At 39.7% G+C, this 18,610-nt stretch overlaps 1 protein-coding gene across 2 annotated transcripts; it reads right to left on the bottom strand.

The window, feature by feature from the left end:
• Positions 1 to 909: 909 nt before the first annotated feature.
• On the bottom strand, positions 910 to 8,219 carry CMTR2 (cap methyltransferase 2). 2 transcript variants are annotated; one of them, XM_032424496.1, is made up of 2 exons: positions 7,790 to 8,219; positions 910 to 4,548 (listed from the first exon to the last, which is right to left on the bottom strand). In XM_032424496.1, the coding sequence occupies exon 2, from the start codon at positions 4,527 to 4,529 to the stop codon at positions 2,235 to 2,237; it is 2,295 nt and encodes a 764-aa protein (XP_032280387.1). In that variant the 5' UTR covers positions 4,530 to 4,548; positions 7,790 to 8,219; the 3' UTR covers positions 910 to 2,234. The 2 variants fall into 2 exon arrangements, with proteins under 2 accessions (XP_032280387.1, XP_032280388.1); XM_032424497.1 differs by having other exon boundaries at positions 8,015 to 8,219.
• Between the last annotated feature and the right edge of the window lie 10,391 nt (positions 8,220 to 18,610).

Below are 18,610 nucleotides of genomic sequence, written 5' to 3'. Positions count from 1 at the left end.
AATTAAATTTATAAGACCTATTTCTCATCTAAGTTTTTTTAAAAACACATTTGTGAAGTTCATATTTTCTGGCTGTTAAAAAATTCTTTTCAAAAACACCACAATTAAGTTCAAAATCTGAAGATCTACGAAAAAAAATTTTTTAAAGAACAGTAACTACCTTGATATACAAATCACGTCTCACCTTACAGTCTTCTTGTCGTTAATTTTTTGGACAGCACTTTTCCTCCCCTTTTTCCCAAAAAGAAGCTCCTGTAAGTCATCGGTACCTGTCATCCACATCAAGTTCAATCTGGACCTTCAACTCCTATTCTCACCTATAGAGCAAATTTGAATCCAAAAAACCAGATGAACAGCAACTGATTCCAAAAGTCAAGTTAAATACCAAAATATATTCTAATGTACACCAGTATGCTATATATTCCAACAGAGATTGATTTGTGTTAAAAAAAACAAAAAACAAAAAAAATAAGCATTCAAAGCTTATTTGAGGTGCTTAAAACAAAGTTTTAATACTAGTACCCCGACCTAGGCTTTCAACTTCATTCAAATGAACTAGTTAAAATAAGCAAAAATAAACTGTGTCATTGTATTAGACCAAACCAACCAAGGCATAAAGACTATTAAGTGCAAAATGGTTTTCCAAGAGTGGTTTTTAATTCTCTCCTGGTAACCAATTTTCTGTCAGACTTCTACCATTATACAACTGGAACTGCTTCCATAGTCACCAGTAAAAAATCACAATTCTTTTGGAAATCTACCTCCAAGCCGCCACACCCTCCCTGGCAAGAACTCAATCTACCCCTTCTCCTCCCTCCCTTAAGTATTCAGTTCTTTCCCGAAGTAGAAATTCCATAAATATTACAATATTAAGGACTAAATTTTAATGAATATAAATCAGAGGAAATGAAGGAACATTAACTCCCATTCAAACCTTCCTTAAAAAAAAAAATGTTTCCAAGTTATATTTTTAACTTCCCCCATGATTCGCTTTAAAAAAGACGAACACAAAATCTCTCTGCTAATGACTTTATTCATGAATCTATAACGGAACTCAAAATAGCAAGGAACATGAAAAAAATTCAGATTAATATTTATCAACCAAATACATCAGAGAATACATCTATTTTTTATTTAACTAACAAAAATGTCTAAAATGCATGTGTGAGAATATAAACATTCTCCACTTTCTGGAATTTCAAAGTAATGAAGATCTGCTTAATACAGTTTGCCAGAAAAGCTCATTTACACTCAAATACATATAATTCAAAAGAAATCACACACAACTGATAAAATAACCATCTCATGGTTAATCTTCTGGTAAAGTGCTACTTTCAAAGAAATAAGATTAAAAATTTTTAAATGCTGAACCATCATTCTGGAAGTGTTAAAATTTCTCTTCAAGATTCACTATGTTCATTACATTCATATGTCCCCAAGAGTCCATACACACTATTTTATAATCTAAAAAAATCTGTTAGCTCACAGATTATTTCCCGGAAGTTAAAGATTACTATACCGTTGCTAAATGAAGTTTTTCATGATACAGGTGTGTACCAGACACAGTGATTTTTCATTGTTTTAAACATGATCTTTGGTTTGGAGCTGTCCTGATATCCTTTCTGGCTGGATGGCTGTGGTCATTAAAATATTCATAAAACAGCACATAGCTTCATTTGAACCACACAAGTAAATTGGGTCAATGGCCTAAAGGCAAGGAATGGCACATACTGAGCATCTGGCAAGAAGGGTTCCCCGAATCCGTAACTGACGTGGTCAGTATTAAAGAAAACAAGTGTTGCTGAGGAGTGGCTCACCTCCTTTCATCAAAGACCTCTCTCAATTTATTAACAGCATTAGCCACTGAGGAAATTAGTTGGGAAAAAAGTCTAATCTGAAGGAAGGCACATGGATGCAAATCTTAAAACAGAAAAATAAGACCAAGGAAACTGCTTAAATAAGAATGTGTGTGTCCATCCCAACGTATATGCACATCTCATATTTGAGGTTGAATATGATCACTGCATAGATTGCACCACATGGAAAACTCTATGCCTACGGGCATATATATGAGATCAGAACTAACTGGTGGTTTTCCTGAAATAATGAGACTTTCAATGATGCAAAAGTTGGCCTTTCCCCCAAGTTAAAGGTTTTAAATAGCAAAGGACTGAAATAACAATGGAAACTGTAAGAAGCCATAAAGTTAAATCTCAGAAAGGGCAAGTTCAACGTCATAGCTGAAGGCTGCTGATGATTTCTTCTCTCTCTCCTTGAATAATTACATGCAAATGCCTTTTAGCAATGGCAGCATTCAAATCCCACAAAAAATCAAGTAGTGCCCCCTTCAGGAGCACCTCCATTGGCACAAACTGTAAAACCTGCTGGGGTGCGTTGGATTTAAGCAAAGAGCTCAACAATTCATTCACATTCTGCAGATACTGGAAAACCGGATTTGGAAGGTCCTGATAACCAACACACAGCAGGACTGCACAGGTCTTCAGGGGCTCAGAAGAAGTGGGACAAGAAAATGTGATGAATCTAAAACAGCTGTGGAGTACAAAGATCAAACCAGCCATAAATCTTGTAAAACAAGAAAGTACAGGCAAAATCATAACATCTCCTGTATGAAGCTGCTGCAATGAATGTAGAAGGCAGTCCAGAAACAGTTGCTGGTAAATCGGGTCTCCATCATGAAGCAACGAACAGCTGAAAGTCATGAGTTCAGTTGATTCCAGGACTTCCAGTGGTATATGCGTTTTGATATCACGGAGGGTTGGAAAGCCCACAAGCAGGCACTTTATTTGGTTGCTGGGTTCTACCACCTGTTCATCCTGAAGGCACCTGGTAAGGCTAAACAACTCAGAAAATATCAGTTCTTCAGTAAAAATGTGACAAGAACAGTAATACTGCTGTTTGGGCCAGAACTTGGAATCCAAATTCAAGGCTCCTCCTAATGACTTTTCAATTGCTTCATTAAGAGTCTTTAAAATTTCACCATCACAGAAAGGAGAACACTTTACCTTTGGCAGTTTCTTTCCCTCTAAAATATGCCATAAGTGACACTCAAGATTGGAAGCTGTCCCTTCTAAGAGAGAACTTTGCCCAGAATGATACACAGCATGTTCTTCCACCCAACTATTAAAGTATCCTTTGGCCACCTTATCTTTCCATGAAAGGGTTTCCAGCATTTTCCTTTCGTTATAGGTTTTAAAGTATCTGTTCCTCTGCCCAAACCATTTTGTATTTGTACTACAACCAATATTAGATTTTTTCACTAGCCAATGATTTCTGGAAAGAGGCTTCAACTGAAACTTTTGCATGAAATATTGAACAGCACAGTCCCTTAAATTAATCAGCTTTGTTTGTTCCTCTTTTCCCATGCACTGAAACAGACGAATGTTCTCAGAAATAGTCTCTAGCTGGTATTTATGAAAGAACATACAACATTCTTCATGCCTTTTAAGAAAAGATTCGGGAATCACATGATGGGGAAAGAGAGCTTTCTGGGTCATTTCTGTCCCAAAATTCAGCACCATCTTAGATAACAGAGGATGGACTGCCTCTCTTCCCTTATAGTGGAGACAAACCACATAGACTTCTGAGTTCCCTGCCTTACTAGTAGCAGGTTTAAAAACATGGACTTGGTCAAAGGAACAGTTTAGCAGGTACATCAAGTTTATGGAACAATGTTCAAACAAAGTAAACATCTTCAGAACAAAAGAGCCACCATTTCCAAGAGTCATCAGAGCAGTGACAACTTCACAGTAATGCAAAGAAGACACTAAAGCTTCTTGTTCACCTGGGTTTCCTTGGCAATCAAAACTCCCATCTGCAGTGATCAAGTGAATGGTAGCCATGTTACTTACGAAATTCTGAAGTCCAGTCAGGTATTTCAAGGTCATGATATCACCAGTATTATCTGGACCAAAGTACCACCAATGCAAGGTATTTGCAATAAGTCGGTCATCCATAATCATCATAAGATTGTCATTTGCTTCGTGGTATGGATTCAAAGTATTAGCTACCCAACTCCAATCACAGGGGAATCTATGGGATTTTAAGTAGTGATTGAGACTAGCTATAAAAGCTCCAGGAGCTTCACAAAGGTGTAGAGAATTCAGTTTTCCATTCTGAAAAGCCTCCTGTGGAATAAGTGGAAAGCTGCACAAAATTTCATGAAACTTACACCATGCTTGAGTACAAAGTTCAGCGTTCACAGATTTTTTCACATGAGAAATTATTTTTCCAGCTTTATTAGTGAAAGCAGTGTGTTCATGCCACTCATCCAATTTCTTATCACTCAGTAGGTTTTTTACTTCATTTAGGGAGTTCTTCAAATCAAGCAATGCATTAAATTCCGTGTGGTCACAAGTGAAAATCTCACTGGGATCTGGTAACTGCCACTCATTATTAAGTGGCTTGCCATAAGAAAAGTTCTTGGCAAAGAGTTCAAAAATGTCAGCAAGAACATCTGGGCTGAATGTCTCAGGACTTGAACCCAGTGGTGGCTTCCTGCACTTACTCATTTTCAAATTAAATTAAAATCTAGAAAAAGAAAACACATAATTAAATGAATCAAATTTATTAGTGAAATCTCATCCACAGCAAATCAGATCATACTCATGACAAACCACATAAAATGGGAAGGTTAATGTCAGCACATTCTGTTACATAATGAGGCAATATGGAATAAAGAAAGAGTAAAGGCTTTTACATCCAACAGACCTGAGCTCAAATCCACAGCTAAAAAGTGACCTTGGGCAAATTACATCTTTGAGCCTGTTTCTTATTTAAAAGTAAGGCTATCATTTTTTTAGACAAGGATAAAACATGCTAGCATATAAAAAGCATATACCAATGAATATTCATCAGTGATGGCGGCTCGTATTACCATGGTAATCCATCCAACTCCTCCCCAAAATTTTCCTCTACCCATGGCTGAGACACCACCCACATGGCCCCAAACACACTCTCAGACTAAGATTCATCCCTTGACCTTTGATCAAGCTTCAACAAGTGACTTTTAGCTTTTTTTAGTTCCCTCCAAATCTCACCTCCTTCCAGAAGATTCTACACCTGAACCCAGTACTGGTATTGCTACCAGGCCTCTCTGCCACCACACACTTATCCACCTACCAGGACTGCCAAATACGTCCTCCATCCAGATCTCACACTCTTGCTAAGACATGCACTTTGGCGGTACCAAATCACCTTTACAGGCCACCAACTAACACTCATCACCATACTGCTTGTTAACTGTGGCGTACCTGACTGGTTAGCCTCTACTCAGCTTAATGCTGAAACTAAACTATAGTTCAACCTGGCATGTCTCTAAACTAGATTCCTGTCTCATCTACTCAGACAGCTCCATGCCTCCACTACAAACTATTATATCTTCTTGCCACTAAAACGTAACACACTTTGATAGAGGATCTTTAAATTGAAGAAACAGCCTCACTGAATATACAAATTATAAACAGTCACCCTACATCTGTGTTCTAATACCGCCTAAGAAACCAAAAACATCTGTCTACTGGAGAGGGAAAGAGATAAAAGGGAAAGAAGCATGGCTTAATGGCCCAGTGTTGGCCTAACTTGTACATTCCAGCAGACAGAGCTCTAAGTATGACAATAGTACTTGTTGGCTCAATGTTAATTAATAGGTGCTTTAGTTCATAAGTCTGCATTTGCTTAGCATATTCAATGCATTCTACACCAGTTTTTCAAAAAGAATCTGTCAAACACAAACAGACAACAAAACCACCATCCCACAAAAAGCCAATGTTTGATGATTAAAATGGGAAACAAAGGTGAGCTAGTGCCACGATAAAAACAATAATATCCAAAAGACTGTAATCTATTAGCATTTCTTTTGTACTGTTTTGGCACACTTTTTTCATTCTCTTATATTTTGTTTAAATTATTTACAACCCTGTATACTCCACTAGTTTGTAAGCTTTTTGAAGTAACAAGTATCTTCTTAGTCATTTGTTTGCCACAGTATATTTACAATACACGTATAGTTAATAGTCACACTTGCCCATCAATACCTTTTTCTTATCTTAGATCTTTTTTTTTTTTTTTTACTGTTAGAAGCTATATTCAGACAGACTTCTGAAAGAAGGCAAAAATGAGGCATTGTCACATTCATTAAAATACTAAAGGCAAATGAAAGTTTATTACAAGTTATTCTGTCTTAATTCCCACTGTGCTTACTGGAAACTGCAACGTTTAGATCACAACTATATTCTATTTTGGAAAAAGTCTGATTTTAGTCTAATTTCACATACTAATTAATGGCTGTAGGTAAGCTCTTACCTAAGCTAATAGATAATTACCTTCACATGAGAAAAACTAAAGTGATTCAAACACTCCACTGTTCTTCCTGACTACACCTGCGGTACACAAATCAAGATTATATCTGATATATTTATATAAAAATTATATATATGTATGTGTGTGTGTATATATATATATGGAATAATGCTCAGGTCTATAATCCAACCTTTGTTTCCTCCTATCAAATTCCCAGAATCCACCCACCTCCCAGCTACCAGTTCCCTGATTGTAGACACTGTCAATTCCCTGCTGGATTACTGCCATAGCCTTCTAACTGGTCCCTTCTATCTTTGCCTCCTTTGGATCCCCATTTCACTCAAAGTAAATGCCACAGTCGTTACAGGAGCCTACAATGACCTTGAAGATTTCTGCCCTCAAGCCCCAACCCATCTCTAACCTGTCTATTATTCCCCTTATTCATTCTGCTCCAGCCACACAAGCTTTATTGCTGTCCACTTAAACACCAGGTACACTGCAACCTGCAAGTCTTGATCAATCCCTCTGCATGGAACCCCCTTCCTTCAGATTACCTGCATACCAACTCCCTCACCTCCTTCAAATATTACTCACGTGTAATTTCTCTATGAAATCTAACCTGACATCCTAATTGCATCTTGCACTACCACCAATGGTAAAGGTATGGACCTAGCTGTACTATTGTTTTCCATGATTCTCTTTTCCTTCTAACATATAATTTGCTTATTATGTTTATTATTGTCCTCCCCAAATTAGAATCTAAGCTCCACAAGGCGAGGATCTTTGTTTCGTTGACTCATTTATCACCCCGAGGTTACAACAATGCTTAGTACACAGTGAACACTCAGTATTTATTGAATAAATGAATGCATATCATACTTAACACAAAGGCACTCCTCTGAGTAGGTTCTGAATAGGAATCATAATAATGCACTTCAATTTCACTCCAGCCCTTCAATGCATGACCAAAAATTAAAAAACAAAACACGTGGTTTACAAGATAGAAGAAAAGTTTCCAGTATGTTCCTCTGTCCCTTTCATTAAGCACTCCATAGAGCTTTGTGGCATCATAATTCTGCTAGGAGGGTCAGTATTACCATTCTTATTTTGCAGATTCGAGAAGAAAAGTCACGGAGCCCCTGTTCGAAGCCACAAAGGAAATACCTGCAAAATTCGTGAGCCTGACACAAAACCCACAAGATCTCACCTCTCCAACTAATGCTTACAAAGGAGTTTTAGAAATGTTTCTGGCAACTCCTCCCAGCAACGGTGAAAGTAATAGCTAGAGTGTATCCAGCGCCGTACTTTGGGCCAGGGGCACCCAAGATCTCGTTTCACCTGATGAAGTTAGTCCCAAGCTCCATTCGAGCGGCCCGATTCCTCCTGACCTGGAGGCACCTCAGTCCCAGCCCCTGCCTCACCCTCTGGAAAGTCGAAGGAGGACCCGGCCTCGGAACCCGGGTCTGATTACCTTCGCTCACGCCCACCTCGTCCCCCCGAGTCTAGAAAGGCAGCGCTTCACTCGCTCTCCTCACTCGAAGGAACCATCCTCCGCTTCCGCTCCCGGGGCTGCTTCCCGGAACGGTCGCTCCTAAAGGTCTGCGGCGCCGCCCGCCGCAGCGGACGTAGGTGGCGCGCCGAAAGGCCGGGAAAGAGGCCCGGGCCCGCCCTCGCAACACCAGAAGCGGTAACCCACCTCCAGGCCGCGCCGCCGCCTAACGTCGGCAGAGAGCGGCCCGAGAGCCATGAGAGACACATTGCGCACGCGCCTCGAGGCCGGGCTGGCGTCACGCGTCAACGTTACGCACGCCTGCGACTCTCGCAGCGCCGAAGCCCTCGTTCCCTAGGTTTCGTTTCTCCGTCGGGTACTGAAGCTGGGAAGCGCCAGCCTCCGGGCCCACGGCTTCTATGGCAACGGAAGGCGCTCGCGGAGGTGGAGCATCCTTTGGCCCCGCCCCCTCGGCGGAGAGGGCGGTGGGGTGGGGCGGGGCAAACCTTTCCGGCACACGCTGGCTCCGCCCACCCGGCCTTTGGGCGGGGAAGGCTTTCTAAGGTTGCTAGGCAGAAGTTGGTGTGTAACGCAAGTTGAGTTAAAACTGGTGCTCGAAACACAGTATGAGGTTAAAAGCCAAACTAGGCAAACTGCGAGATAACACTTATTATAACATACATGTTTATAAACCAGTAAGAAAAAGACAATCTCAAACGAAAATTGGGCGGAAATTTGAACAGGCCATCCAAAACAAGTAAAACAGCCAATAAGGATATACAAAAAATTTTAACCTATTATTAAAAAAAAAAGAGTTGGAAGTGAAAACAATAAATTTCCTTTTCACCCAATTTAGCAAAGATTAAAAAGATCAATAATGGTCACTGTTGGTAAGAATATGAAGAAACAGGTTTATATACTGTGGGTGGGCATAAAAATTGGTATAATCCTTACAGAAGGCAAACTTTAAAATGGCCTTGCACCTTAGCCGGGCGATTCCCGCGCCTAGTAATTTATCCTTAGGAAACAAACAGGCACTCACTTTGGACAAAATGTTCGTTTCAGCACCTTAATAGCAACAATAACAAAAACTGGAAACTCTAAATGTCTACTTTAGGGAATTAATTAAATTCTTCATGATATATCCATATAATGGGATACTGTTCAGCCAATAATAGGTTATATGTGTCAACAGTATTGCATAAAATTGGGAAAATATAGAGCTGTGTGTAGAGTTTGAACCATTTATGTAAATTATATATGTGTATATAAAATATATTATTTTACAAGTCCTCCAGGATGTGCATCAATTGAGGGGAAACAATTGTCTTTTCAAAAAAATGGTGCCAGGCCATTTGGATATTCATATGGAGAAAATTTTATTTGGACTCTTACCTCCATCATAAAAATACATTTCAGGGGCGCCTGAGTGGCTCAGCCGTTAAGCATCTGCCTTCAGCTCAGGTCATTATCCCAGAGTCCTGGGATCAAGCCCCGCGTCGGGCTCCCTGCTCAGCGGGAAGCCTGCTTCTCCCTCTCCCACTCCCCCTGCTTGTGTTCCCTCTCTCGCTGTGCCTCTCTCTGTCAAATAAATAAATTTTTTTAAAAAAATACATTTCATTTGGGTCACCAATCTATATTTTAAAAGTCAAACAACTCTTTTAGCAGAAAACATAAGAAAACATCTTTGTGACCTTAAGTAGGCAAAAAGTTTACAACAAAGCAGAAAAAGCACTAATCATAAAGGGAAAATATATAAATTGAACCATATTAAAATTAAGAATGTCTATTCACCATAAGACACCATTGAGAGTGAAAAGACAACCTATAGAATGGGAGAAAATATTTACAATAAATATGTATGACAAAGGACTTGTATCCAAAATATATAACGCCTACAAATAAATAAGAAAAGATGCCCTAGTGGAAAAAATGGGCAAAAAAAAAGAACACTTCTAAAAGATGGTATCCAAAAGTCCAATAAACATATGAAAAGATGCTCAACTTCATTAGTCTTTGGGGAAATGTAAACTAACCCCGCAATGAGTTAGAATTATACATTACACTGGCTAAAACAAAAAAGACAAAATGTAAGTAGAGAGCATGAGGAGCAACCAATGGAAAGCTGTTTGGAAGGAAAAGATCTCCCAAGATCTTCCAAATTCACAGGTTGGTTGCCATTTAAAAAAAAAAAAAAAATTTTTTTTTTAATTATATACAGTCAAATGCTGAAATCCTACATGTACTATTCAACCACTTTTGCCAAACACCTATTAAATACTCTAGAAAGTTCCCTTAAGCCCCTTCCCAATCAGTCTCACTCCCAAGTTTTTTATATTGTCATAGCGTCTCACTCCCAAGTTTTTTATATTGTCAGAGCTTACTTAGTTTTGCCTATTTTAGAATTTTATATAAATTCGGTCATTACAGTTTGTCTGTTTGCAGCCCATTTCCACTCAGTAATCTTTTTTTTTTTTTATATTGTAGGGGAGAAAAAAAATCTTTTCCTTCTACCCTTCTAAGTTCTCAGCTGGGGCTCTGTAACAAAAGATAGATTAACAAGAGTGTTAATCTATCATGTAAATTTACTAACATGTTTTATGTGACATGGGACCCTCCACAAGGAAATGAAGTTCTGAAGAAACTGTGAAACCTGAGTGTTTTTGTACTAAGTTAAATGATGATTAGAAAGTTGTGGGAAAATGTGACAAATGGGTATGAGCTATGAGTCGTACACTAGGAGAAATTTAGCAAGGCACGTTTACCCAGATTGCTCTGAAGGTACTTCCATCTTCAGAAATAAGGATGTTCCTTTCCTCCAGTTATAGGGAGGACATATCTCACATGAGGATCTTGTGACCTGCTTCAGGGCAAGGTCAGAGGGTCCTTCCGGCACCTGCCATTTCTCAAATTCCTTTAGCTTAAAATATTTAATATACCAGTCACCATATTTTGGGGCAGCATGTTCTAAACCCTGTCAATATTCACCCATGTTGTTTTATGTATTTGACATTCATTCTTTTTTATTGCTAATTAGCATGTCATTGTATGGAGAGACCATAATTTAGTTATCTATTCTTTTGTTGATGGACATCTGAGTTCTGTTTCCAGTTTGAGGCTATTGTGAATAAACCTGCTACGAACACTTTAGTACAAGACTTTGCTGTAAGCATATGTTTTCTTTACTCTTGGGTAAATAGATCTATGTGTCGCTTTGAAGAAACCTCCAAACAGTTTTCCCAGAGTGCTTGAACAATTTTACCTCCCTACCCACAATACCTAAGAATTCTTGTAGAATTCTTGTCGACTCCACCCAGCCACGGTCTACCCCACCTTGTTCTTGAATATTGCCAGGGACGGTGAGCCCTTGGGCCACATCTCCTTTGAGCTGTCTGCAGACAAAGTTCCACAAGATAGCAGAAAACTTGCCTGCTCTGAGCCCTGGGGAGAAAGGATTTGGTTATAAAGTTTGCGGCTTTGACAGTATTATTCCAGGATTTATGTGCCAGGGTGGTGACTTCATGCACCATAATGGCCCTGGCAGCAAGTCCACCTAGGGGGAGAAATTTGATGAGAATTTCATTCTGGAGCATATGGGTCCTGGCATCTTGTCCTTGGCAAATGCTGGACCCCACATAAATGGCTCCCAGTTTTTCATCTGCACTGACAAAACTGAGTGATTGGATGGCACGCATGTGGTCTCCGTCAAGGTGAGAGAGGGCAGGAATATTGTGGCAGCCAGGGTGCACCTTGGATCCAGGAATGACAAGACCACCAAGAAGATCACCATCGCTGATGTGGACAAATCTAATAAATTTGACTTGTGTCATATCTTAAGCACCAGACTCTTCCTTCTGTAGCTTAGGGGAGGACCCCATCACTCCCATCTGCTGAAACTATCCTATAATCTTTGTGTTTCCTGAGGCAGTTCGACGGGTTCCATATTTTCCTATCCCCTTCCACGTCAAGTTAGATTGCAGAGTTAAGTTTATGATTATGAAATAAAAACTAAACAACAACAAAGAATTCTGGTTGCTTCATATCCTCACCAACTTTTGGTGTCGTGAATCTTTCATTTTAGCTATCGGTGGGAGTTGGTTGCTTTTTACCTCCAATTCTTAGTAAATATTAAAAAAGAAAAGCTGTGGATATTGTTCTTTTATGGGACTAGATGCTAGATGAGGGCTATATGATCTCTTAAATATAATTAGTATGTTCCCTGAGGTTTATAAATATTATCAGGAGTATTTCAAACAACAAAGCATATACTGAGCCAGTCTTTACTAAAATAGTCACAACATTAACATTTTTTGAGTATATAATATGTGCTAAGCACTGAAAACTGCCCTTTTTTTTTATTCATTTAATCCTCTCAACAACTCCATGAAGTAGATACATGCATTGTCCCCCTTTTACAAACAAAGAAATCAAGGATCAAAGTGATTAAGCAATTTACTAAAGGTCATGGAGTCAGTAAGTAGCAGTCAGGGTTTGGACCTAGTTCTGCCTCACTCCAAGGCCAATCTGTTCTGCAGAGAATTCCTAGAAACTGCCTCTAGTAATTTAAAAACAACTTTATAGTCCACATTCATGGCGAGAAATGCTTATATGAGGCAAGTAGTTTTATTAAAAATGATGAGTTTCATTTATTTTGTCCTAAGAGCAGGAGGGTTTGCAAAATTTTTGGAGAAGATGAAATGTCATCAATGAATGAAATTGGTATCTGAAACTTTAAAAAGTTCAAGGAAAATAACCAAGCCCTTAACTGATGTATTGGCAAATTTGGATAAAAATGCACAGTTAATGTGAATGCATTTGGTATCAACTTTAAATATGTACTTTAAGAAATATACTAAGTATCTGAGTGGAAGCTAGCTACAATTACTCTTTTCCAATTCCTGAGTGTTCTTTATACTCAACTGGCATGATAATGAGAATATAAGTAGCAGACAAGAATTAAAACAACCAGCTCTCCAGTCTCTACTCTGATTATATTTCTCTGTCAAAGCAAACAGAAACAAAACTGCTTCTGTGGTCATTTATCACCAATCAACTTGCTGAGTCTCTAATTACATCTTCAGACAGATTCTGTGGGGTGACAATGTATAAATTATGGTTCCAAAATCCCAGAGGGAGTTGTCTGGGATGATGGAAATGTTCTATAGCTTGATAGGGGATTTAAGTTAAGAATTAGTATGTGTATCTCTCGAAATTCATCAAATGGTATAATTAAGATTTGAGCATTTCACTCAACATAAATGTTACTACCTTGAGGAAAAAAAAAAAAAGAGCCATAAACAAATACTCAAATATTGAACTCTAGTTACCCATATGCATGCTGAAGACTTTAGAGAGAAGCGTACTGATATCTGCATCTTACTTTGAAATGCACCACACATAAGATGGATTGACATATGGATAGAGGAGTGGATTAATGGTGAAGTGAGTGTAGTGTGATGTTCACAATTATAGAACCTAGATGGTAGATTCTATGGCTGTGCACTATTTCTTTCCGCTTTTCTCCTATTGAAATTTTTTCATAATAAAATAGTGGGGGAAATAAACAGATTCACATCATAAAAGGCAGGAATGGAATCTCTTCCTATTAAAAAAAAAAAGTACATACAGGGCGCCTGGGTGGCTCAGTCGTTAAGCATCTGCCTTTGGCTCAGGTCATGATCCCGGGGTCCTGGGATCAAGCCCCGCATCGGGCTCCCTGCTCCACGGGAAGCCTGCTTCTCCCTCTCCCACTCCCCCCTGCTTGTGTTCCCTCTCTCGCTATGTCTCTCTCTGTCAAATAAATAAAATCTTAAAAAAAAAAAATACATACATACATACAATGAGTATCAAGCATTTCCCATTCACACAGGAAACAGAGCCGCTGAATGAGCTTTAAGGGAACAGCATTGCATTTGGTGGCAACCTGGCCTGTGTTCTTTTTTTTTTTTAAGATTTTTATTTATTTATTTAACAGAGATAGAGAGCACAAGTAGGCAGAGCGGCAGACAGAGGTAGAGGGAGAAGCAGGCTCTCCGCCAAGCAGGGAGCCCGATGTGGGGCTCGATCCCAGGACCCTGGGATCATGACCCGAGCAAAGGCAGTCGCCCAACCAACTGAGCCACCCAGGCACCCTGTGGCCTGTGTTCTTACGGCTTAGTCATTTGATCCATTTATTTGATTTGGTGAACACCATTCAGGCTTGGTTTTGACCATTACACAATCTTAAATTGTTCCCACTCTTTGTCACACAGTGGCCCACTCACTCTCTTCTTGCCACATGGGATGGACCATTGTTTAAAGGCAGCAAACCAAGGAAGGGAACACGGACACTGAAATTCTAGAAGTCAGCAAAGGTTATAAACTTGCTAATAATTGTTCCCATTTCCCTCATGATGATTTTCACTAGATCTTTAAATGGCATTCTGATCAAAATTCTTATGCAGCACCCTATGCTGTTAAAATACAATGTTAAAAAGAGAAAATATGTAAAAATTATAACCAATTTGTCTATTCAACTATTAGGTAGAGCATCAGAATGTGGGAAAGTACTTTGTGGGAAAGTACTTGAAACAGGTGCCTGAAATCTCTTCTTTCTTACGGTTTAGGAACTAAACAAAAATTATTAAAACAAAATCAATCGCTTTCTAAGCATAAATACAAAAAAATTGCAAACAGCGGGTTATGAAAGCTGTTGTTGTCTAGTTTGGGCGCTATAACACGCAGCTAAACCTCATTCTGCACTTTAATAAACATTCAGAACTAAGATGCAGTATGAAATGTCTTTCTCAAAACTTATTTTTTAGCGATTCATTTCTTTCCTTACATAGTTAAAGTTAATAGACTGAGTCACTAAATGGGGAAAAGCCAAAAATGTGTTTTTACGTTATGGATATCATTAAAGATGATATTTTAGATGAACTTTAGAATAAGATTCATAATATAATCATTAATACTACACTGACCTAAAATACTTATTTACTTAAAATCACATCTTTATTCTCTTCCATGTAAAAATGACCAAAACGACTTTTTCAAAAATTCTTAAGGGCTTAAGAAGCCACATATATTATTGTGAGATAAGCACAGTTAAAAAAAAAAAAAAAGGTTGAGAAATACTGGCATATGGAATAGAACAGAAGATGTGGCCCACCCTTGAAGCATTAATCATCTTACTGTAGACACAAGATGTTTAAAAATAAACAACATTACACACTAAGTGCTCTCTTGTACAGTACAGATTGAGTATTGTAGGAGTCTAAGGAAGGGGGAATTAGTAGGAAAAAGATGGGGAAAAGAGACTTCAATTTTTGTCCTAAAAGGCTACTGTTATCTACAGAGTACCAGCCTAGCTCAGGAAAATAATGTGGGTGAAAAAACGGACAGGAAGAAGGGTAATTGCAGAAAAGGGATGGAAGGTTAAGAAGACTGAAATGCTATAGAGGCGGTGTCTCAGTCAGTTCAGGCTGCTATAAGAAACACCATAGGCTGGGGGACTTAAAGAATAGAAATGTATTTCTCCGGATGCCTGGGTGGCTCAGTCAGTAAGCGTCTGCCTTCGGCTCAGGTCATGACCTCAGGGTCCTGGGATCGAGTCCCGCATCGGGCTCCCTGCTCAGCGGGAGGCCTGCTTCTCCCTCTCCCCCTCTGCTGCTCCCCCCTGCTTGTGCATTCTCCCTCTCTGACAAATAAATAAAATCTTAAAAAAAGAAAGAAAGAAACATATTTCTGACAGCTCTGGAGGCTGGGAAGTCCAAGATTAAGGTACTGGCAGATTTGGTTCCTGGTGAGGGCTCTCTTCCTGGTGTGCACATGGCCACTCTCTCGCTGTGTTCTCCCATGGTAGAGAGAGAGCAAGCTCTCTGGTCTCTTATAAGGACACTCATCCTATCATGGGGACCTCCCCCTCATGAGTACACCTAAACCTAATTACCTCCCAATCCGGCTGAATCTCCAAATACCATCACATTGGGGGCTTCAACATATGAATTTTGTGGGGCATTATGCAGTCCATAGCGGGTAGTGAAGAGCCAGAATACAGAGGACCACGGAAGCCAGACTGAGCTGTCAGAATCTGCTGCAATAGGAAATGGTCAAGTGGGAAAGAAATGACTATGTTTGGTTCATAGAGAGTTAGGGAGGATGGTGGAATAGTCAAGCAGAAATACCCAGGAGGGGTGTGCCTGGGTGGCTCAGTCAGTTAAGCATCTGCCTTCGGCTCAGGTCATGGCCCCAGGGTCCTGGGATCGAGCCGGCATCGGGCTCCCTGCTCAGCGGGGAGCCTGCTTCTCCCTCTCCCACTCCCCCTGCTTGTGTTCCCTCTCGCTGTGTGTCTCTCTCTCTGTCAAATAAATAAATAAAATCTTTTAAAAAAAGAAAAGAAAAGAAATACCCAGGAGGGAGTTGGAAATCAGTGGGTGGCTGAAGTTCAGGTAAGAAAACTAAAGTGACATTCAACCCTGTGAATTTTTAAGTACCTGCTTTATTATTATTTATTATTAACAATGATTATGATGATACTTAATTTAGAAGTAGAATCAGTACCAAAGGTTGTTAAAGCACTAGCCTTGGGGGACTCCTTCCTATTAACAGTTCACCTAGTACTGTCCCGCCTTGGGATCAATATGGCTTCTCTTTTTGAATCGTCAAGCACCACAGCGGGGGCTTCTGAACGCCTGGGTTAAACTCTCCACCTACTAGCTACATGACCCTGGGCAAGGAAGACCTCCAAGGGTCACACTGAGGATTATCAAACAAATGTAAAATGCTTAGCACGGGTTCTTGCACTTAGCCAGCATCTGAGAGATGTCAGCTGCTCCTGAAAAATGTCTGTTCTTTTCTGGAAGATGGGGTGCTAAATTCAGACCCTCCTTATAAGGTTCTCCTGTTGCTGTTTCTTATATTCAAAATCCTTAATAGAGCAAGAGAGGAAAAGAGTAAGGGAGACTAAGGAGAAGAAAGGGAAGCAAGAGAAGACAACTGAGACCAAATTCTGTCATATCTGCCACTGAGAAGCTTTCAGATGTATCTGCTTCTCTTTTCAACAATTTGGGCAGGTTTCAAAGAGCAGAAAGAAGACTGGCTATAAAATGAATGAACACATGAATCAACATGGATGCATTTCAAAAACATAATGTGGAATGATAAAGGCAAGTTTCAGAACAGTCTTGCGTTGCCTGCCATTTATGTAATGTTTGAAAACTCATGAGACAATTTTGTTTAATGTTTATCGATTCAAACGTAGTACAAATATAAAAACACAGATGATACACACTCACTTCCAGAGAGTGGTAACCTCTGGGAAGGCAGAGGGGATGGCAAAGAGACACCAAAGGGCATCAACTATATCTGTAACGTTTTTCTTCTTTTTACTAAGCTCCGAAGCTATGGCAAAATATTGGCACTTTCAAAATCTAGGTAGTGGACACATAGGTGTTATATTATTCTCTTTTCTGAATGTTTGAAATATTTCCTAAAAATTTTAAACAGAAAAAGAAGACCATCGGCCTCATTTCTAAATCCATTCAAACTCCCATGCACTTTAGAAATCCATCTGTTCAGCTAAATCACATTGTATCCATGATTTTCAGGAATGAGTATGTTTCTCAGATTCAGTTAGAGAAAAGTATAATGAATCTATGAAAAATGGGTTGTTTTGTGTTAGGTTTACATTGCCAAGATATATTTTAAATTCTGGTATCTGGGTTGAACCACGCATATTATCATATTACTAGATTTTAATTTCTTTCACACATTACATTTTGGGGATGTTTTATGATTAACAAATTGCTTGTGTATACCTTAAGATTCCCTACTGATTTCATGTCAGGGACAAACTCCAACTGACTGATGGTGGCTGGCGAGAGTGCTCTATTGAAACAGTTGAAAAAACACATGTGGGCTCCACAGGAAGGGCCATGATCAGGGAACTGTGTCAAAAGCAGGGTGAAGGGACTGTTCCCTATGTGTCCCAATAATATTCCTGACACTTTCCTGACTCCTTCCACCTCTCACTGCTCCATCTCCAGCTCCCATCACTTACCCCTTCTAACTTGGTGCTAGAATCCCCCTCCTTGAGTCTCCTTTATCTTTTTTTTAAAGACTTATTTACTTATTTTAGAGAGAGAGAGTGAGAGTGAGTGAGAAAGCATGAGCAGCGGGAGGGGCAAAGGGAGAGAAATCCCCAAGCAGACTCCCTGCTAATCATGGAGCCCCATGTGGGGATCGATCCCAGGACCCTGAGATCATGACCTAAGCCAAAAATCAAGAACCAGCACTCAACCCACTGAGCCACTCAGGAACCCCGAACCCCATATCTTTACTCACACTATAATAATCCCTGGCTGGTTTTATTGTCATCCTGATCAACCCTACAGGCTGATGAGCCCCTCCTCTTCTGTTTTTCTCTGAAGCCTTCCCAGTCCCACCTGGGCCAGGTGAGACACCTCCCCTTCATCCCCATGGCACTCACATAGCATTTATCTCTAGGTATTCCAACTATTTGTTTACTCACCTATCTCTGCTGTGGGCTTTGAAAGGACAAGGCTGGGTCTTATTGATCTCTGCACTCCCAGCTTCTGGCACATAGTAAGCAATCAATAAATGTTTGTTAAATGAAAGAATGATTTAATGAATGGTGTCCTTATTCTGCAGAAAAGGAAACAGACACAGAGTTGGGATTTTTCTCAAGGTTATACTTCCTCTGAAACCTTCCCATTTCTCCTCTAGAACAGAGATTGACAAACATTTTCTGTAAAAGGACCAGAGAGTCAATATTTTCAGTTTGTGGTCCAGAAGGGCTCTGTC

This window comes from Phoca vitulina, unplaced genomic scaffold (assembly GCF_004348235.1).
Source record: "Phoca vitulina isolate PV1807 unplaced genomic scaffold, GSC_HSeal_1.0 scaffold30, whole genome shotgun sequence".
Classification (NCBI taxonomy): domain Eukaryota; kingdom Metazoa; phylum Chordata; class Mammalia; order Carnivora; family Phocidae; genus Phoca; species Phoca vitulina.
Note: the sequence above shows the minus strand (reverse complement) of the source record. Positions and strands in the feature narration are given on the sequence as shown.

Coding starts and splice junctions, on each gene's coding strand:
- CMTR2 (XM_032424496.1), bottom strand. CDS start 4,529: ATGAGTAAGTGCAGGAAGCCACCACTGGGTTCAAGTCCTGAGACATTC.